Source organism: Larimichthys crocea, chromosome XX, assembly GCF_000972845.2.
Source record: "Larimichthys crocea isolate SSNF chromosome XX, L_crocea_2.0, whole genome shotgun sequence".
NCBI classification, from domain to species: domain Eukaryota; kingdom Metazoa; phylum Chordata; class Actinopteri; family Sciaenidae; genus Larimichthys; species Larimichthys crocea.
In genome coordinates this window covers 11,393,267-11,414,098 of record NC_040030.1, presented here as the reverse complement: position 1 = coordinate 11,414,098, position 20,832 = coordinate 11,393,267, and the positions used below count along the sequence as shown (strand labels likewise).

At 42.3% G+C, this 20,832-nt stretch overlaps 5 protein-coding genes across 8 annotated transcripts; 2 read left to right on the top strand and 3 right to left on the bottom strand.

Moving 5' to 3' along the window:
- Positions 1-74: 74 nt before the first annotated feature.
- On the bottom strand, positions 75-3,524 carry LOC109136591 (dnaJ homolog subfamily B member 9). Of its 2 annotated transcripts, none has more exons than XM_019274427.2 (3): positions 3,373-3,524; positions 2,801-3,053; positions 75-1,616 (listed from the first exon to the last, which is right to left on the bottom strand). In XM_019274427.2, exons 2-3 carry the CDS (start codon positions 3,015-3,017, stop codon positions 1,117-1,119), a joined length of 717 nt encoding a protein of 238 aa, XP_019129972.2. In that variant the 5' UTR covers positions 3,018-3,053; positions 3,373-3,524; the 3' UTR covers positions 75-1,116. The 2 variants fall into 2 exon arrangements, with proteins under 2 accessions (XP_019129972.2, XP_019129971.2); XM_019274426.2 differs by having other exon boundaries at positions 3,240-3,378.
- Positions 3,525-3,878: 354 nt separating this feature from the next.
- Positions 3,879-5,960, top strand: LOC104932153 (THAP domain-containing protein 5). Its single transcript, XM_019274434.2, has 3 exons — positions 3,879-4,105; positions 4,296-4,482; positions 4,754-5,960. Exons 1-3 carry the CDS (start codon positions 4,020-4,022, stop codon positions 5,465-5,467), a joined length of 987 nt encoding a protein of 328 aa, XP_019129979.2. The 5' UTR covers positions 3,879-4,019; the 3' UTR covers positions 5,468-5,960.
- Positions 5,961-7,634: 1,674 nt separating this feature from the next.
- On the bottom strand, positions 7,635-8,804 carry avpr2l (arginine vasopressin receptor 2, like). The gene is made up of 2 exons (XM_019260497.2): positions 7,982-8,804; positions 7,635-7,837 (listed from the first exon to the last, which is right to left on the bottom strand). The coding sequence occupies exons 1-2, from the start codon at positions 8,802-8,804 to the stop codon at positions 7,758-7,760; spliced, it is 903 nt and encodes a 300-aa protein (XP_019116042.1). The 3' UTR covers positions 7,635-7,757.
- A 2,239-nt stretch (positions 8,805-11,043) lies between these two features.
- pnpla8 (patatin-like phospholipase domain containing 8) lies at positions 11,044-20,180 on the top strand. Of its 3 annotated transcripts, XM_019260507.2 has the most exons (11): positions 11,044-11,784; positions 12,856-12,902; positions 12,979-13,960; positions 14,137-14,286; positions 14,386-14,537; positions 14,703-14,797; positions 14,902-15,073; positions 15,194-15,251; positions 15,494-15,688; positions 18,567-18,762; positions 18,897-19,171. In XM_019260507.2, exons 3-11 carry the CDS (start codon positions 13,001-13,003, stop codon positions 19,169-19,171), a joined length of 2,253 nt encoding a protein of 750 aa, XP_019116052.2. In that variant the 5' UTR covers positions 11,044-11,784; positions 12,856-12,902; positions 12,979-13,000. The 3 variants fall into 3 exon arrangements, with proteins under 3 accessions (XP_019116052.2, XP_019116050.2, XP_019116053.2); XM_019260505.2 differs by having other exon boundaries at positions 12,856-13,960; positions 18,897-20,180; XM_019260508.2 differs by lacking the exon at positions 12,856-12,902.
- On the bottom strand, positions 11,704-12,848 carry akap14 (A-kinase anchoring protein 14). Its single transcript, XM_010747305.3, has one exon. The coding sequence runs from the start codon at positions 12,747-12,749 to the stop codon at positions 12,177-12,179; it is 573 nt and encodes a 190-aa protein (XP_010745607.3). The 5' UTR covers positions 12,750-12,848; the 3' UTR covers positions 11,704-12,176.
- Positions 20,181-20,832: the final 652 nt, after the last annotated feature.

Here is a 20,832-nt window from a genome sequence, read left to right as displayed (position 1 = left end):
ATATACAATGTTTATATGGAGATGAACTGAAACAATAAGTCATATTCATAAATAAATTATAATAAACAGACACAAGCTCGTATAACTTTTTATTCATTCGTGAAACATTATGCAACCAATCAACATTCAGGCAACTCACAGCACACACGCATGCACACACACACACACACACACACACACACACACACACACACAAAGTGCGGATATTAGACAATGACATTAACACAGCACTGTCTATGTGGAAGATAGGCAACATGAAGAGCAAAAGGTGCTAAATATTGCACATTATGATCAGTTCAGGGAACTTCTCAGACCATTCAGCTTCACTGGCAGATTGACCCCAGGGTTGTTTCTTTAAACCTTCAAAACAACTGGTTACAAAAAACAGCTGAGAGAGCACGCAAACTTTGCCTGTGGCTAAGTCGACCAGCATTTGTCATGGGACTGATGTTACTTTCCTACCCTGACTGAGTGAAGGTAGATGCAATTCTGTAGGAAGAAACTAAAACGAGGTAACAGTTGATAATGGCCTATTTAGACACATCTCAGACAATCTTTAAACTAATGAATAATAAAACCAACAGAGAAAATGTACAAATCCAGAGTTCACTATGCTTAAATGAGCCCAGCCTGGTTTGACATTAGCGAAAGGTTTATGTTGTCGAGAACACAATAACAGTACGGCCTAAAGAGCTGCAGAATGAGTAACTCTTATCGCCTCACTGCACCAAAAAGAGGGAAAAAAAATGAAAAATCATCTTTTTTTTAATGAAATGTTTTTTTAACCTTAGGCCATACCTGAGTCTGAGAGATTGTACCACAATAAGAAATGAACACAAGTAAACATAATGAATCTGGAAAGCTAAATAATGGGGAGGTTTCTGAATCAACATGAGATGTGTACGTTGCTATGAGTAATAATGTGAGGGAGTTATTGCTTGAGAAGCAGCCATTTATCAGGCCAGCTTAGATATTTGTTCAGAGAGAAATTATATACAGAAAATTACAAAAGTCACACACACACACCACCAAGTGATAAATTAGCATTCAATTCCACAACCACAACTTCAAAACCTAGCAATGTCCCGAGTGTAGAGCGCTGTTTTTCTGCTCGTCTCAGGAGCAGTCAGTGAAGGTGGTCACCATGTTCCCCCGACGCTGGGTCACCGTCCTGCAGTGCTGCTTTCCCGAGCCCTGGAATTTGTTCTCAGTCCTGGAGCTGTGCGTGTTAAAGGAGAACATCTTCTCCAAGTCCTCGAACATATCATCAAAGAGTCCTCTGCCAAAGGCCTCCTGCTGAAACCGTCTCTGTCTGTTCATAGTCTCCCGATGGGCCTGGAAGTGGCTGTCAAAGTGCCTCTTTTGGTGGGCTTGATTCTGGGAGTGGTGCTGGTGGGCGTGAAAGTGTTGCTGGTGTTGCTGTTGCTGACCAAAATGGTCAAAGTCTTCGAAGATGTCGTCGAAGTTGAAGTTGAAGGACTGGAAGTGGTGGTTGAAGTTGTAGTTGCCTCCACCCCCTGCTCCTCCTCCACTTCCACGGCCCTCCCCTGGCGATGGGCCATGCCCAAACTGGTCGTACTCTCGCCTCCTCTTGTCGTCCGATAGCGTCTCGTACGCTGGTAGAGAAAAAAACACGTTACATCACTTGTTATGCTGGTTGTTATGGATGGGATTTTTTTGTGCAAACATATGTTTATTATCTATTTAATGCAAACAAAAGGGAGAATGTTTGAATTCATGTCCTATTAGAGATGACACGTGCAGCATATTTAGTTTATTTAAACGAATGGTTAATTAGTACTCATCTCTCTGCATGTTATTTCAGGTTGCTTACATTTTGAATGTGTTTCATATACTGTGTGTGCTGTTTTATTGTCCATGTTTCTGCTTTGAATGTTTCAGTTAGTGTCTAACAATGTTGTCTTATTTAGTCCATATTTTTTATTAACTTTTATATCCCTTGTTTTATAGTTTTGTATGGGCAATAGCACTATGAATGATTTAAATAGTACCTGTCAATGTCCTGACTGATGTTTTTACTCACATTAATATTTTATTTGCTTTGTGTTATTCTTCTGCATGCTTGTACGTGATCTCTCTTGTAAAAATCTATTTTTATGGTGACTTTGTATCATCTGTCCAGGGACAACAGATGAAATCTAGCTTTTTGGCTGACTGGTACATTCACACAAATGTTTCATCAATGTACACTGTCCCAACAAACTTGTTTTTTTTAAACTCCCTTAGAGGAAAGAGAGTATAATAATAATAATAATAATAATAATAATAATAATAATAATAATAATAATAATACATTTTATTTCATAGGCGCCTTTCTGTCACCCAAGGAAACCGTACAATAAATGAGAGTAGACAGCAAATAACAGAAAAAAACATGAAAGTATATCAAATTAAAGAATACAACATTAGAAACAGGTTAAGATAGGACAATGCAATTGAATCAGATGGAAAGGGGATTATAAACAGGTTGGTTTTAATTGCAGACTTATATTGTGAGAGTTAGTTGATGTTCCTTATGAAGGGGGTAAAGATGACGAGCCATTAATATTATTATGTCTCAAGGGTAGAAATGATCAACTTAGTTTATGTCATCTTAACTAACATTCCCAAAGAGCCTGTCACTGGCTCATTTCTTAGTTTAATTACACTTATAATCTAAAATTGCCCTAATCAAAGTGTATTGTTTACAAGTAACTCAAGTTTATCTTTGCACAAACTACCAAAAACATCTGATTGCCAAATGTAGAAAGTGATCTGGTATTAAAAATAAATCACTTACCCTCTGCTATCTCTCTGAACTTGGCCTCAGCGTCCGGGCCCTTGTTTCGGTCAGGATGGTACTTGAGGGCCAGCTTATGGAAGGCCTTCTTGATCTGACGCTCAGTGGCATCTTTGGTCACCCCCAGTATGTCGTAGTAGTCTCTCTTGGCCAGGATGAACTCTGAGATGAGCAGAATATGAACTGCGAGCAGCAACACTGACTGAGCTGTGGCCATCCTGCTGGGGTTTTTTGTTTTTTGGCACCTTTGAGGCTGTGAAAAGCAGTTTGACAGCTCGGTTAACGACGTTTCACACACTACTCCGGAAAGGCTTTCAAACACGGTTTCAATTACTAACTATAATAAGAAAGAAAAGACAGACTACGAGTTATATGACGTGTATAAGGAGCTAGTTTCAACAGAGAGGCGTTAGCTCCAGGAAAAAAAATGACAACTCACTTGTTTTGGTGGCACAAGAGAGAAACTTCAAACAAGGTTAGCGCTTGTAAATGATACTCTGCTGTTTGTTCTCAGTTGCAGATAAACCAACCACGACAGATAACAGTAACGCGTACTGGAAAATACATTTTACCTGGAGACTTGGGGAGGTGACAAACAGCCTGAGGATATCCTCGACCGAGCCGCAGACAGCTCCAGCTGACGCGAAACGAAAGCTAACGATTGTTGACGAGCTACATTCCTGAGCTGTAACACCACGACTCGCAACGCCATTGGTCCGTTTCTGAACACGGTGACTGGACTCGCAACACCATTGGTCCGTTTCTGAACACAGTGACTCGGGTCGCTGTGATTGGTGGATATAGTGCGCACGTGGAAAATGGAGATACCGCCAAAGGTATATAGAAGCGAAGCAAAACATACACTGCTTGTACTTCCGGCTTCGCTTTGCTCTGCTATTTTCTTTTTGTTGTTGTTGTAATTATCGATTAGCCTAAACCTAAACGTGTTTTCAACAAAATTACATCATATTTAGTTTATATATGTACTTCTGTGGATGTGTTACGCTATTTGAGACACACACGGAATCTTATTTCGTTTAATTTCCCTCCACGTAGTTTGTAATCACGTGAACTATCTTGCTGAAGTAAACGTCTTCGCTGAGAGGGCTACAACCCGGAAGACAGTTTAATAGGTGTAGCTTGTGTTTTCAAAAAAAAAAAAATGTGTTAACCACGAGTGTGTCTGTGTAACGTGTTTTCATGTAGTTTCACCGCAGACATGCCGCGGTACTGCGCCGTGAAAGTCTGCAGGAACCGCGGAGGAACCGCGTCTAGACAAGACAACAAGAGAATTAGCTTCTACCCGTATGTTTTCTTTCTGTTGTCCTTAGCTCCTTTAGTTGAAGATATATTAGTCACAGAGGCATTGAGATGAGTTACCAGTCATGTCATGTCTGTAGTATGTCATGTGTAATGTGTCACATTCATGCACCTCAGTTTGAAACCATTAAAAGTGTCAGACTATTCATTTCACTTTCTGCTTTCCCCCTCAAAGATTTCCATTGCAAGACAAGCCCAGGCTTCAGAAATGGGTGGACAACATGAAGCGGGAGGAGTGGACCCCAAGTCGACATCAGTACCTGTGCAGCGAGCATTTTACAGAAGACTGCTTTGATATACGATGGGGCATCCGCTACCTGAAGAACACAGCCATCCCGACTGTTTTCCCTTCCTGTGAAGAGGTATGTATATGTCTTGTTTGTTTTTTTTCTCGCCATCCATCAGTTCCAGTATGAAGATCTTCAGAAACTTCACTCTGCAAACATTCTCTGCAAGCGGAAGATGTGCACTTGTGCTTAGAGAAGAGTTTTTGGTGTGCAACAAGCCTGATCGTCTCATCTGAGTTTCAGGAAATTTCTTGCCCATCGGAGTTTCAGTATAAACATGTAACTTGCTTTTACTTGCAGGCTGCATATTGCCGTCTAATAAAGACTTGCTTTCTTTTTATCTCAGGATGGTGAGAAAAAAGATGCAGCCATTAAAAGAAGCCCCAAGGTCAAGTCCACGATTTTAGACATTGACACTGAACCAACAGGATTTGACTCTCCTCTCAGTAAGAGGCCTCTCATTTTGAGCAGAGCATGCAAAAAGGTCCAGTCAAGTGCAACAAATAATGTTGCCGAGCACACAGAGGTGATATCTGAACCACCGCTGGCCTCGGACACTGGCATCTCCTCTCATTCAGAGATACAGTATGCTGCGGCGTCCTGCCACACACTCTCCCCGTGCGTTGAGCCCCTTTCTGAAGAGCAGGCGGACTCGACTGTGACTGTGTTGTGCTGCGAGACGTTGGGCCCTTTCTCCGATGGAGAAGTGGACGCGGCTGCTCTCCAAGCGGCACTGCGCCAGGCTTTTAGCTTTGTCCCTGTGGAAATGGTCAAGGATGAAACCACGGGCTGTTTTTCGGAGGAGAGAGGACCTGGCGTTGGAGAGCACATTTCTGCTTACGAGCACTCGTACTGCAGACCGGACACGGACAAGGATCATCTTTGGAGTAAGATCTTGAGTTTGCATGCCAAGATCTTGGAACTGGATCGGCGGGAGGAGAGCACCGTATCCAAAATCCGTGCTCTGGAGACTGAGATATCTCTCCTTAAAAAAGACGGTGCTGTTTTTAAAGAGAAACAGAAGGTTTTGGAAGACTATATATCTTCTGTGTTGCTCTGATTCTCCAGGAGATCATGGATGTCAATTTTGCTGATATGTTGTACAGGCTCCCTCACATACAGCACAACAGCACAAACCATGTCTTTACAAAACTCTGTTGGTACTCTGCGTTCCATGTTACAGTTGTATATTTTGTCCACATGGAGGCACAATTTGACCGTCTTTACGGAAAGCGTTTCAAAGCCGAACTAAAGCATTTATGTTCTGCAGCTCTCACTGATACATGTCCAGGATTTGCTGTTAGGTGTCTACATGATTGGATGTGATCGATACCATATCCTAACTTATTAATGGTGCTTTATTATGCAATGCTGTCTGTTGTACTGTACTGTATTTTATCATCTGGTCTGTATTTAATACAGTTTCTTGGTTCAATATATAATTTCATGGTACAAAAGTATTGTTGTTGTTTTTTAAATGCAGTCTAAATGATGATGAATTGATTGTAAACATCGCTATGAATCAATACATTTATATAAAGCTGGCAAAATGATTTCTTCTTAAGCTCTGGTATTTATTTGACTGTAACACAACTACTTTATTGTCAATACCACCATGTCATTTATGCTTAATAGAAAACTATGGATTTTCTGTAAGGTGCATGTACCTCTCAGAGGGATGTGTTTGTGTCCACTGTGTCCCTTTAATTGTTTTATGTCCCACTTCTCCCCCTTTGTGCGCTAAATTAGTCATCATAGTATTTTGGCCAAGTGAAATGCTTAATCCTATTTGAAGCAGCAGTCCGGAATGAAATGTGCCTCTGCACTGTAGGCAGAGGCCTGGACACAGAATCTGTGTAGAGCACATTGTGATGAAAACGTTTTATTTTTAACCCGCACCTGTGATGAAAATGGGAATCATCAGAAAGCGTCTGAGGGAGGAAAACAACATGCGTTGGCTTTTATTTACGTCAGCGCCTTACGTCAAGACTTTAACTAGGCCACAAAGGCAGTATACGCTTGTGGTGGAGTTCATGCTTGTGATGGCAAATGCATGGATCATTAATTCGAAATGTACTTAAGGTTTCCACCTCCAGCTGTGTGTAAAAGTGTGTGTGTGAGAGTGAGAGAGAGAGAGAGAGAGAGCTGGGCAGAGGCTAAAGGATTTGTTCAATTTCAGATCTCCAGGGTGCTGTATTACATGAAAAGGTTATAAGATGACATGATGATGAAGAATGGCACAGAGTTCTGTCGCATCAGCAAGGATTAAGAGAATGAATTCTTAAAATTAGTAATGAAATGACATTGTTGTAATCCTGTTGCTCTGCGTCATATCGGGAAAAACAAAACTAATGTACTGCCAGATCCCTCCTATAGAGATAAGTGCAGGTATTGATCTTAAAATACAGCAATGTAATAATACTAATCTTTGTTTGTGTGCGTTCACAGCCAGGGAAATGTAAAGGAACAATCGATGATGAATAAGAAAGGATTAAGCAATAGAAGATTAATAATAGAAATGCTAAAAGTAATGTCAATCCATAACATAAGATTAGCAAAGGCAAAAGATTTTATAGCCTGAAAGTCTGCATTGAAATGTCTAATCTAAAATCGCACATCTATGCTACACAAACACATTCAGGTTTTGCTGTCTATGGCAGGCAAATCAAAGAGGATTGACGTCAGTGCTTTAAATAGTAAATAATCATTTATTTATTAGACTTTATATTTCAGGAAAAGTAATTCTCAGTGTTTATTTGTGATCATACAAAAAGGCCAAATAATTATGTAAATAACTCCTGTGTGCCATTTGTATTATAATTACACAAAACACACTCACAGAACGTTCAAAGGCAAATATGTTTTTGTTTTTTTTTTTAGAAATGGGGGATTTATTTTTGAAAAGGCTTCCACATTTCTTCCCCCTGCAGCGCCAAATGAAAGAGCTGTCTTTCACAGCTGCAAAATGTTCTTCTAAAACATGAAACATGTTTTTCTTCTGTTATGCATGATGGATGTTTCATTTCTTTAGAACACTAAAATAAACCCACAACAGAAATTCAATATAATACACACATACAGCAAGGCTGAGAGTTTTTTTTTTTTATCAGAAGAGAAAACACATTTTTACATTTTTTACAAATTGTCTTGTAATGGAAAAACATTCATCAACAATAGCTACGCAGATTTGAACACAGGATCCATTTTGGTTTTCTGGGTGTCAAATATCCTCATCCAGATGACCCTTCTGGACTTCATTAGTCTCTGTCTTGTGTCTGGAGTGGCATGTCCTTTGATATGGAACATCTGTATCAGTTTTGGTTCATGCAGCTCTGGCGTTATGTTTTTTTTTAGCTGTAGTAGAGATATATCCAGGGGTTGGTGCAGCTGTTGAGACTGGCCAGCAGCATGATGACGGCAAACACTGTACCTGTGAGAGAAAGAGAGAGAGAGAGAAATGTGTAAACAAACCAAAGAATATTGGCTCTAAGATATTTCTGCACAACTGGTCACATTCATTAATAAATAACATATAGGCCTACACCAAAGTGACCTCTTCATCATGTGGACAAACCTTCAGTAGGTGCAGTGCTTGGGCTCCATGCAGACCATAGCTGGACAACAAAGAAGGGGCTCCAACACACCGTGTATGTCATTATAATAACAAATGTCATCTTCACAGTCTTCATCTTTGCATTTGACACCCCCTTCGTGCCCGTGCGCCCTGCCTGCAGCGCCTTTCTCTTCATGTTGAAGTAGATAGTTGTGCATATTCTTAATTGGCAATAGAGCAGAATCATGGCAGGCAGGGCATACACTGAGAGTGTGATCCAGGTGATGTAGATCCGGCTCCCCCATGGTTCAATAAACGTCGCCCAGCAGTCGTACTGATGCTCCTCTACCTCCTGGAGAGAGAAGATGAAGAGCTGAGGAGAGCTGAAGGCGAGGGCGATGAGCCACGCGGCGCCTATGGAGAGATACCTCCTGAATGAATTCTTTAAGAAGGAAACCATCGGTTTACACACCGCATGATACCGATCTATGGTTATAGCCACTATCATGTAAGCAGAGGCAAACATCCCGACCACCTGCAGGTATTTTACGGAGCGGCACAAGAAGTCTGTGCCTCGGAACCTTTGCGTAATTTCAATGAGAAACTGCGGTAGGACTTGGAAAAATGCCACCACCAGATCTGCCAAGCACAAGTGCAAGAGAAACAGTTGGGTCCTCGTGTTTCTTTTTCGCTTCTTCCAAAGTGTGCCCAAGAAGAACAGATTACCACTTGTGGCTAGGACGAAAATCAAAACCAAAATCCCAGCTCTGATGTGCGCAAAATGCTCATGCGCATCTCCATCTCTGTTTGGTATCGTTTCAGAGCCATTGCTGCTGGGATCCATTTAAACGCAAATTACTGATGTATTCGGTAAATTCAAAGGTTCAGTAGACGTTTCCGTGCAGGTTAGGTGTTAGAATATCACAGTGCTGGCGCAAAGACATGTTCCTCCTTTGCGCGCGTGTTGCAAAAGACTGTGGGAGCTGTGAGGCGAGAAAGTCATCCACTTGAAGGGATGAGGGTGGTCAGTCTACTAAGTGGCGACTGAATCACACAAAAAAACATATCTAATGACAATAAAACAAAAACCCAAAACATTTAATTTACTCCCCCAAACTCATAAATGCAAAATGCAAACTCATTTCTGATTGTTTCTCTCTCAAACCACCTGTGTAAATGATCAGCATCTCTTTATTGCACTTTAAAAATAACATCACTCATTTTTTTTGGAATTTAATTGTGAAAACTAAACGCTATACAGTAGTGGCATGTACTTATATTTTATAGGGCAGGCTTGATAGGAATAGCACTACAGGAGTTCCCATTAAAGCTCTGACATTTAGGAGGCAGAGAAAGAAATGTAAAGGCAGTAAACAAGCATCCAGCTGTGACTTTTGTGTAGAGTGTGGTTCCTCGGATGTGAGGGCTTGTGGACAGGATTCTCAGTTCTTTATTTTATGTTTTATTAGTCTTAGACTGTTCAGGCAGGAATGAGCAAACCCGATCAAGTGGTCGTTGGATCAGTGAGATCAGGGGAAAAAAGTTGCACAAACACAAACCTTGACAGCTGAACCCTGATGGATAAAAATCATATTAAACATTCAGTCAACCAAACCTGAAATATGAGTTAAAGGCTGTCAAAGCATAAACACATAACATTGCATTCACAGCGGAAGTTGCAGCATGAAATATGAATCAAAACTCTGAAGTGATTTAGTATCACACTCTTGTGTGTTGACAAGAATATTGATAAATTGAAGCAGTAGAAGTTGAAGCTTTTATTCTTTTGTTCTATATTTCATCAGACAAGATGTCTGTTTGATGCCTCCATCTTCCATCTTCATGGCCAAAATTTATGACAGAGGATGTCTGTCAAATATTTGTCTCAGTACAAGATCATTTTAACAAAAGTTCAGGATATTTTTCTTAGACTTCTCACAGCTCCTCCAGCAGTCTTGACAGGCTGACTAATGTCCAAGATGAGCCAACCTTCATGTGTAAAATAAAAGGAGTGTTCCTTTACAGCACCACTAGACACATCGTACAGAAAGAGTACCTTCCTTTCTCTTTTCTTAGAAAACAGGTGCACTGCCATGTAGCATAATGAAGAGACCACTCACAGAATGTGTAGGTGGCACTTGCCACTTGATGACATGAACATATCCAGTACAATCGCTGCACTGGAGCAGTGACAACAGGAGGGGAAAAAAACTATAATGTTGCCACCACTTCATCCATTGCAAGAAAGATAATACATGCACTCTGGGTCATTTCAGAGTGTTCTTATTACACAATAAAAGGTAGCGTGGGCATGGAGTGGAAAAAGATGATAGTACTTTAGTGTCATCAGCCTCCATCACATCCTCTTGCTTTCTTTGTATTGTTCCCGAAAGAGCTAATTACGGCTGTTTCTCCAAATAGTAGACAGAATAGTATTCTTTCTTTCTTTTTGTCTGTGCCGTTATACTGTGCATGTATGATACACTACTATACACATATGTGCTATAATTGCACTAGTAATTTGTTGTACTCTTGACCTCAGTAAAACCTTTCTTTCACCTCACTCTGATCTGGAGTATAACCACCCTACTTCCTACGCACATGGTATTAGCACTTGTCACTACCCTCCTCTGATACTGCATTATACATGTTCAAAGCCTTTTCATATGACATTTGGATATGTCATGTCAAGCCACCAGTGTGACTCTCGAAAGAAATCATTTTCAAGTGAATTGCTCTGCACAGAAGTGTTTCATTCCTCTCTACGTGAACGAGAATAAAAAGGCACCTTTACACCTATTAATCTCTTTTTTTCCCCCCAGTGCAGCCATTTGCCTGGATATGTCAGGAATGGAAAACATTATGATTATCATTACCAGTGGACGCATTTGTCTTTAGCCAGTATCACACAGCAAATGAACCTGTTGGTCTCCAGGCATTGAAATATCGTGAAATTGAGCTGTGTTGTATAACACCACTCTTTGATACACTGTTAAAACTTGACTGTAAATTGCACAGCATGTGAATTGTTGAGAACATTTACAATTACGCACTGACTCATGAACTTCTGTGTGACTAACTTTATTATGAACACTACAGGGGGGGTGACTGACAAGTGTTTGTGCTAATGGAGAAAGAGAGACAGCCGGCTAATTGTGCAGTAAATTAGATATTGATACAACCTTCAAGGATTTAATTAACTCCAATATGTTTCCTTTCAAAGAAGCATTTTTCAATGTGATATTCTATACATCTCACACAATAAACAGATTCGTTGATTGACTTCAAGCCCAAGGACAACCATGTGTGAACATCTCAGTTCAGATACTGTTTTGTGTTTTTGTTGGAGATGGTTGGCAGGGATATTGCAACACTATATGTTTTTTATGTTATAATGATCTAGTGTTAACACCAGTAGTGTGAAACTCATTTCATTATGACAACTGGATGAAATGTTGCTCTCCATGGTGCTGAAACACAGTATAACCTCTGCTTGCTTGTGCTGCTTAAAATAGTGGACTGGGATCACATTGACTGTACAACAAGATAATCAAACCTCATTTACACTGCACATACAGTGTGATAGATACTTCATATCTGTATTTAAAATATAATTGCCGTGATTTCTGAATGTGTTGTTTTATTCCAGAGATGTTTTGTCGACACCTAGCGGCGGGAGTCAAACATTGCACTGTTATCCAGGGCGCTACGTCACCTCCTCTCTTCTTCCTGTTTGGTTTTTTCCCCCCTAACCATCACTGATTCACATACTGTACCAGCTCAAATATTTTGGCCAACCCGTCTGTCGCTCTCTGTTTCGTATGGTAAGATGAATGTGATCGATTTATGTTGTGACGTCGTGTTAAAAATCCGACAAAAGACGGACACGCTGTGCTCTCCGTCCGGTGGCTAATGTTGTGCTAACGGCGGCTAACGGCTTCCTCCGTTGCATTTGTCAGCTGTTTGCCCCAGTTTTAGATTTAGAAAAAAACATTTACCAAAAAGAAAAACAGCTTGGTTGTCGTTTGAATTACCTTTAACGTTCAAAATAGCTACGGTAACTAGATAACAGAGACTGTTTAATGTTCATGTTTATACTCATATCTGTTATTTCAAAGTGGGTTGACTCAGAGTTACGCTGCGGTTGCTAATGGTAACGCTTTTAGGAAGGTTCCAGAAGTCGTCTCCTTCTCGCTGCTTCCTCGGTGTTGTCGGCTCAAAGGTCCACAGCTCTTTGGAGCAGAGCCTTGCTTTCGATAATGTCCGCCAGCCACCGCTCTCTGAACCTGCTCCTCCCGGGTGTGTGCACCAGCCTGTTGGACTCCAGCATGAACAGCACCTCCACGGGCAGAGCTCGGGGTTTGACTTTAGACGTGTCCACGACGAAGTAGACGCTAGCTGTCCCCTGAATGGGCTCCCTCGGGGTCGGGGTGCTAAAGCGGGCCCTGTAGTGGTAGAAGACGTGATGCTCGTCTTCGGTCGAGCAGAGGAAGTCCAGACTGTAAAGCCAGCGGGGATGTATCTCCCACGTTTGGATGTACTCTCCAATCTGCTGCCTGCCCACTTCCACTGTAAAGTCTTGTCCGGCGACCCAGTTAATGTTCTTCATGTCGGTGTCAGCCTGCTCCTTCATGACGGACTGACGGTGTCTGTCCAGCAGAGCTTTCACAAGCAGAGCTGACTCTGCTGTGATATTCAGATTTGATGAATGTGGATCCATGTTTGTGTCTTTGAACTGGATGCTTTGAGTTGTTGTAGCAACTGTTTTTGTTGCTATAGTGGTTTCCATGGCTACCAGGATGGATAGGGTGTCAAATGGAGCCCTCTGTTGGCCCTCTGTTTACACTGTTATATGTTTACAGAATCATATCTGTCCCATCCTTTTTTTCTTTCAGGAAACTTTGGATCAAGCTTCCACTAAAGCCACCGTAGCCGATGGCAGGTAGCCCTGCCAGAATGCTGCATCGTTTAACGCAAACGTACATACACACAGATTAACACAAAGTTTTCTACTGCAGTTCCGAGTGAGCCAGCAAACGCATGTCGCGAATCAGGACCACACTCGACAGCGTCACCAAGGCAGTAGGCAGCACGGACCTCATCTCCAAGTTCTCCCGCTTCAAACCCAGCATCGCCACGGTCGACGGCGCCCATGCGGAAAAAGCTCTGGCCAAAGCCGAGTCCTTGACCTCTAACAGCACAGCTGCTGCCTCGCCGCCTGAAACCGCCATGAAGGAAAAGGAGGCTGAAGAAGAAGGCGAGAGGAACACAGCGGCAGAGGAGGAAGGCCAGCAAGTTGCAGAAAAGCCTTTTGTTGTCACAAAGAAGGCTACTTCCAGTTTAGCTTCGGCGGCGAGCGCGTCCGCGATGAGCTCTACTTCGACTGTGGCGAAACAGACGATGCAGCTGTTTCACCCGACAGCTCTGTCCACCAACATGGATGAGACCTACAAAACTCTGGCTGAGCACATCAACAGTTACTTTGGCACCAGCACGCAAGTGGAAGAAGGGGAAAACAAGAAGGCGCAGCAGCAGCAGCACAGAGGAGGAGATGATCCGGTTTCTGAGCCCATTCCCAGCACTGTTCCTCAGACTACTCTGGACCACATTCCTGTTTTGTCTCCAGTAGCTGAAGCTAAAAGTACTGAAGCACCGACTACCTCTCCATCAGAAAAGCCCAGTCCTCCAGTAGGTACACCATCTTCAGACATTCCTGCAACTGACAAGGCACCTCAGTCCATCCCCGCGCCTGCCACCTCCACTAAAAAAGGCTTCACCCACTATCTTTCCTATCCTCGGCCTAGCGTTCAAGCGTTTGTCGGCAGCTACATCGCGCCCCTGGTCCCCAAATTCAGAAGCGATTCCAAAAGCATCGTCGCTGAAAAAGACAGCAAGTCGTCAGCAGTCGATGTGGAAGAGCCGGCTGTTGACAAGGCGGGAGAGAAGACAGAGAGCGAAGAGGAGAAAGCGAAGCGGCAGCTGCTGACTCAAAGAGAGAAGGTAAGGCACTCGGTATGACTCCAGTGGACGCTGAATGCATGAATGTTGTCAAAATGTTGCTTTTTAATGGATAGTGGATTCAGAATTGGTATCTTATCTCTTAAAATGGTTAAGAAATATATTGTATTCATCATGTGGTCCTAATGTTTTGCACATGGTTTGTATTTCTCATGCAGATAATAGCCAGAGTAAGTGTGGACAACAGAACCAGAGCCCTGGTGAAAGGCCTGCAGAGGGTCACCGATGTCAAGCTACTCACCAGTCGAGTGGAAGAGCTCAGCTATCACCTCCTGGAGTTCCCAGAGACGCGAGGTGTAGCCGTCAAGGTTGGCGTACTTCCCCGTCAGATGCGTTGTACAGTTTTTTTTCTAAGTGGGGATATTTTAGGCATTTATTATGTTTCTACAAATTGTGACCTTTTTCAGGAGAGTGTGCTGCCCTCTCTGCTGCGTTTGCGGCAGGCCAGAGACCTTCCTCTTCAGGCTGCTGTGAGAGAAGCGCTGGCCCTGGTCGGCTACACCGATCCAGTCAAAGGCAGAGGAATTCGGGTCCTGGCTATCGACGGGGGCGGAACAAGGTAAAACTAAAGAAGTGATTATTATTTGATGGTTACGTCACAGAGAGATACAAAAGTAACAGCTATTGTTACAGGTCAAGTGTACAAACCATCTTTATGTGTTTATAAAAGTGGATCAAATAGAAGAGTCATTTGAGGTTTGTAAATCTTGTGACTTTATCACAGGGGGCTGCTGGCTCTGCAGACTCTTCAGAAACTGCAGAACCTGACTGGCAAACGAATCCACCAGCTGTTCGACTACATCTGTGGAGTCAGCACGGGTATATTGTCACCACTGTTTAGTTTTTTGCAAGTTTATGGAAACCCGTTGTTTTCTGTTCCTTGCTCGGTGTCACATCACACTTCCCGTTCCTCTCTGCTTTAGGCGCCATTTTGGCTTTCATGCTGGGGATTTTTCAGATCCCGTTGGAGGAGTGCGAGGAGATGTACAGGAAGCTGGGCGCGGATGTCTTCAAACAGAACGTCATCGTCGGGACGGTGAAAATGGGCTGGAGCCATGCTTTCTATGACAGCGAAATATGGGAAAACATCCTCAAGTTAGTCTTCAGGACTTTTTCCAAGTCTTTCCATTGTTTTACAAACCCCTTCCATTCTTGATTCAAAGATACTAAATTGTCTTAACTTGTATCTTTAATTTATTTTTGTATTTTCTTTAGGGAGCGAATGGGTGACGGGCACATGATTGAGACTGCCAGGGACCCAAACTGTCCTAAGGTAAGTCACTTATCTTTTTAGTGTTAGACTTCATTTGTGCATGGATCGATTTTATTTGAGCATTTTATTATGCAGCATAGTCAGAGAATTAAAAAAAAAAAAAAGAAAGAAATTAAGATCTATTTATTTTTGTCTTCCGTCCAGCAAAGCATTTGAGAAAAACATCAACTTGTTGTAATGTTTAAAAAAAATAGAGATGACTTTGCGTGTTCCTCTAAATATGCTCCTTGCATGTCCACCAGGTGTCAGCAGTGAGTGCCATTGTAAACAGGGGCTTACCCCTGAAGGCCTATGTGTTTAGGAACTACAGACTCATGCCAGGAATGAGATCCCACTACCTTGGAGACTGCAAACACAAAATGTGGCAGGCTATCAGGGCCTCGTCTGCCGCCCCGGGCTACTTCCAGGAATTTGTCCTGGGAAAAGACCTCCATCAGGTATGCCATGGAACCAAAAGAACTGGGAGACGTCTTTGCTAAGTTTTGAAAAGGAGGTCAATAATGACACTGGTCTCAGAATAGATAGATTTGACATTAGACAGACCTGTTCCTCTTGACTTCACTACTGTGTTAAACGGCATCGGTTTCATTTTCCGGCATCTGCGTTAGGTGTCATTTTATCTAAAAACGAAGCAACGTGATCCGTGTTCTGACATTGCCCTTGGAGATGGAGATTTTCTTTCAAATTGTGCATCAACAGTGGCTCAAATCTCCCTAGTGATCTAAGAAGTCACATCCCTCTGAGAGGCCGAGTTTGATGTGAGAGGGTCGCTTCCTTGAAATCTTACCAATCAATACGCCGTGTACCTTGTGCCAAGGACAGAAGCACTGAGCGTTACACTGCACTGTGTGCTGTTTGTGTGTGTGTACATCAAGGGTATGTGTGTAGATTTGTTTCCCTTTTTCCAACGCATCAACCTTGAAGGAGGTCCCTTAATTGGCTCATCCTCTCCTCTTGCTGTCAAGAGTCGAAGGAAAGAGGGAAAGTAGAGATGAAGGTAGACAGAGAGAGAGAGAGAGCGAGAGAGTCCTTGGAACCTGGTCTGTCTCCCCCAAACATCAAAGGCCTCACCCTTAATGACTCAGCTGGTCTTTCTGCAGAGAAATGGAAAGCTTCAGGGAACATCCAACAGGGATTGTGAAAGCATGTTTCAGGAGGTTCAAATGAAATTATTAGATTCAACTTTGGTGGATTAAATTTAAAGTCAGAGGTCATTGAAAGAAAATCAAGCTCTTAAAGCATCCCGACTACAAGCATTCATCTATTTTACTTCCTACTACTAATCTTTTATACCTCTTGGGCTCATATCACAGAGCGCCTTATAAAGTTTGATTATTAGGCCAGATATCTTTAGATGGTCTTTATGGGCAGCAATTATGCTCAAGGCTTAGCTTAATTTCAATAACCTACTTGTGCAAAATTAGCCTTGTCCCTGCTTCAACACGTATTTCTGTTCCCCTGCCGTTTCCTAATGTAAGAGTCCTGGTAGACAGCGCCATGCAATGTTTTAGTCAGTAACAGATGCTAATTTCCAATCCCAAAACACAAAACGCGTCCTTTTTTCAGCTTTTCCAGCTACAAATTTAGCAAAAAATGACACAAAAGTCGTGTCATGCGTGCTAGTTTGGCTTCTAATGTTTAAACAATGCAGAATTCCCATTTATTTCTAAGCATCGGTTTGTTTGCCATAGACTCTTGGCTGACAGCTGGGGATGGAAAGATGAAGAGCGACGGAGTTGTGTCTGCGTCTGTGTTGTTTCCCACATTCCTCTTGGAGCTGCATAGTCGTTCATCGACAGTTTGAGCTACCGTTACCACCACCCACCGGTCTCACTCCTACTCTAGTTTTCAGCACTGGCAGCGGTATTTCTCAGGGAAAATTCTGCCGTCGCAAAGCACCAGAAATACATATAAACATACATAAACACAGTGGTGGAAAAAAAAGATGCGTTCGCTCTGCGTAGCGGTAGAATTTGGATGTCCTGCAGTCAGGTGAGACCTCAGGGTGAGAGGTTGAAGGTCAGAGCTGAGGAGCAGCTGTGTAATTAACCTGCTGTCCCAAGAGTGTGAACTGTGTTCCACTGTTTCAATAGCTTCACACCTGAGCGTAAACAGCTTCATAATTAGGCTAGAGTGGCAAGAGTAACATGTTGTAGGCATTATTGTCCCATAATGATACCAGAACCGCAGAGCAGACTGATGGAGAGTCAGTTTTCTAGAACAAAATATTAAACCTGTTTACATATTTTTAAACTAGTTTGTTGAAGACATGTTTGTTTTTCTTCACTGGTTGTTGTTGACTGCCACTTTCTAATACCACACATGCTGTATCTCAAATGAAAGAGAGGATTTAGTCCTTTTGGATACCACCCACCCCTTGTAGAGGCATGGAAATGACCCTTTACCCCCACTCTACTGGGGAGGATCAAACCTCTTGTGTGCCACACTCTCCATCTCTATTAATCGAAGCCAAATACACTTCAGTGGCTGGACAGAGTCCAAAACTGGACCGGGGAGAAAAGACTGAGAGAAGAGTGTTCTCTTTCGTCCTCTTTCTCTTGTTGCTGGCATCATTTAGATCAGCAACTCTTTCACAAATCCGGTAACATTATTTAGTGAAAAGGAGACAGGCCTAATGAAAAAAAGCAAGCACATGATTTAAACGAAGTCAGCCAAGATTGGAATACTGAAATTCAAATGCTGCTGTATCAATCGAGCTAAATTCAGATGCACGTAGACTCTGTGTTTACGTAGCTAAATTTCAGATCAAATTCTGAAAAAAAAAGTTATTTTATCTGCTGATAGCTGCTAAGAAGACAGCTTCTCCTATTTGTTTACTTCTGGAAAAAAACGAACAAGCTCTTTGCCAGCACAGCACATCTCTGGCCAGGGAAGCTTCTTTTCCTCCGGCATGAAGCCGTGTAGCTCTGGGACAGCTTGTTCACTTCACCTCCTTTGTCCCCCACAGGCTGTCACAACAAATATATTAAACCTGGAGGCACATTCTATACATACAGAGCGTCCTATTTGGGCATTAACCTTGGTTAGAAAGCATATTTGACAGACAGAAGGTGACTTAAAGTTTTGTTGCGCGTGGTTTAAAGTTTCAGTTTCACTGGAAATAGGACATAAACATGCTTCTTACACACTATTTAGATTTTGATCAACCTCCTAGCCTAGTTCTTTTCTTCTAGATTCATTATTGGTGTTAAACACACATATCACTAATTTCTTGCCTTACATTTGGGTTACTTTTGGGTAATTGGCTACTTCTTTTTTTATTTATTTTCTTATTGCTGGTTCTTCTTATTTTAGGATGGAGGGCTCCTCATCAACAACCCCACAGCGTTGGCCATCCACGAGTGTAAGTGCCTGTGGCCTAACACGCCACTGCAGTGTGTGTTGTCTCTAGGCACCGGACGGTACGAGACAGCGGGCAAGAACAGCACAACCTACACGAGCCTTAAGGCCAAGCTCACAAACGTCATCAGCAGTGCCACGGATACAGAGGGTAGGACCACACAAAATGTTGTTTGTGTCTGTTTGATATCACACAGACAGTTCATTATAAACCACAGATTAGAGATGTGCAGTCAGTGTATTGTCTTGAATTGCCTGTAGCTAAAAACCCCATCCTTATTCCAGAGGTGCACACCATGCTGGACGCTCTCCTCCCCCCCGACACCTACTTCCGCTTCAACCCCTACATGAGCGAGGACATCCCACTGAACGAGAGCCGAGTGGAGAAGTTGAACTTCCTCAAGAGCGAGGGGGAGCGCTACCTGGAGCGCAACGACGCCAAGCTGAGGAAGGCGGCCAGCGTGCTGGGCCAGGAGAAGAGCACCATCCAGAGACTGGCCGAATGGGGCAAGCTCAAGGCTGACATGTACGAGGGTCTCCCCTTCACCTCTAAGTTGTAGTATTTGGCCTGGTAACAGGGCGGAGAGACAGAGAGACTTTTTAAGGTAAGCATACATGGAGTGTAAAACTCCCAAGACTTACTGTAATAGATGAACTGTTGAAAAGGGAGCAAACTGGACACTGTTTTTTTAAAGATTTGGAGTGAAAAACCAAGTCATTGGTTCATATGGTTTGATTATCTACTGAACAATAAAAGGACTGAAAGTTATTTATCAAAAAAAAAAGAAAATACAGTAAATAATGTGAAATTACAGAAAGGATATAATTTGTTCATTATGTGACAGAATGTGTCTGATGGAGACAGAATAATAAAACTGATGAAATCATTCACTTGATTGATCAGAGAAGGGACATGTATGTATGCACAAGTTCATAAATGTATGAATTATAAGCTGGCTAAAGGTGTTGGTTGACTGGACGCACAAAGACGACGATGTGGCGTGACCATATTATGGAGAATTAATGATACTATGATAAGTAGTTGTTTTGAAACTTGCATTTCAAGTCACTTGAATTAAGAATTAAGAAGCAGTTAACACATGATTGCACAGTGAGAACACAAACACGGCTGCCTATTTCTAACTACTGTACAGAAAAAGGACTTCATGCACTTTGTAAAATATAATTCTTAACCTCCTTAAGAAAATGTAAATAGTATTTGAAGTGATTATAAATTGTGCTAGGATTTAAGAAAATACTGTAGATTCTTCAGTTTACTGTCATTCATCTGCAGCCACGCTGACATCTGATCTGATTCTAACGAGAACGTATCGGAATGTGATTGCTGTTTTCCTCCTACAAAGCATGTTCTCCATTGTGGCTCATTACTCAGTGTTAAGCTCTTGCCTTTATCCTCCTTCAAGCCTGAATTCCTAAGCCTTGGCTGCTATTGTCGCACACTTTAAAAAGGTGACACACTTTTACATTGTGAGATTTTTCCCCGATCCCTCCCCTCCTCTCTAGAATGCAAAAGAAAAAAAAGTCCTGAAAAATAAAACGTGATCTAAATTCCTTTCTCTTTTGATCTTTGTGTTCTTTCAAATTCTGCTCATGAAGTGGGTGTGCCGCGTGTTGTTTTTCTATATATGTATTTCTATATCTGCTTTTTCCATTCTGTTGCCACACACACACATCACAAAGAGCCCCACAATAGTGTTGTCACAAAGGAATGCTATGCATCTTCCAGTGATGAATTGTTTTTGTTTTTTTCACAATGGCACACGTTGATTTCCGTGCTTTTATTGTTTCGATCCCATTGAAGATCCGCTGAAATTCCACAGCGTCATTCCTCTCACTCAAACTGTCGTCACCCCAATCAACGTGAACAATATGCCACGGGGAGGCATACCTGCAAACCTCCACGACAGTGACACATGTCAGAAAGATATAGAACGATGTGTCAAGTATTTCACTTGACTGAAGCCTCTCTCCTGGTTTCAAACTGTCAAAGTTGCAGTTGGCTTGAGTGACAGAGTGATGGACTTTTTTTTTTCTCCTCAATGCCAGCTTGAGCTTCACCAGTGGGAGCTTCACCCAAACGTCAAGGTCTGATTTATGGCTGTGTTGCCTACACTTGGCCTTAGTCCAGAAGAGTCTTTTCAGTGAGTTAACACTGATACTGGCTTGACAGATCCTACAAGAGGATCTATGTTGAAAGCTG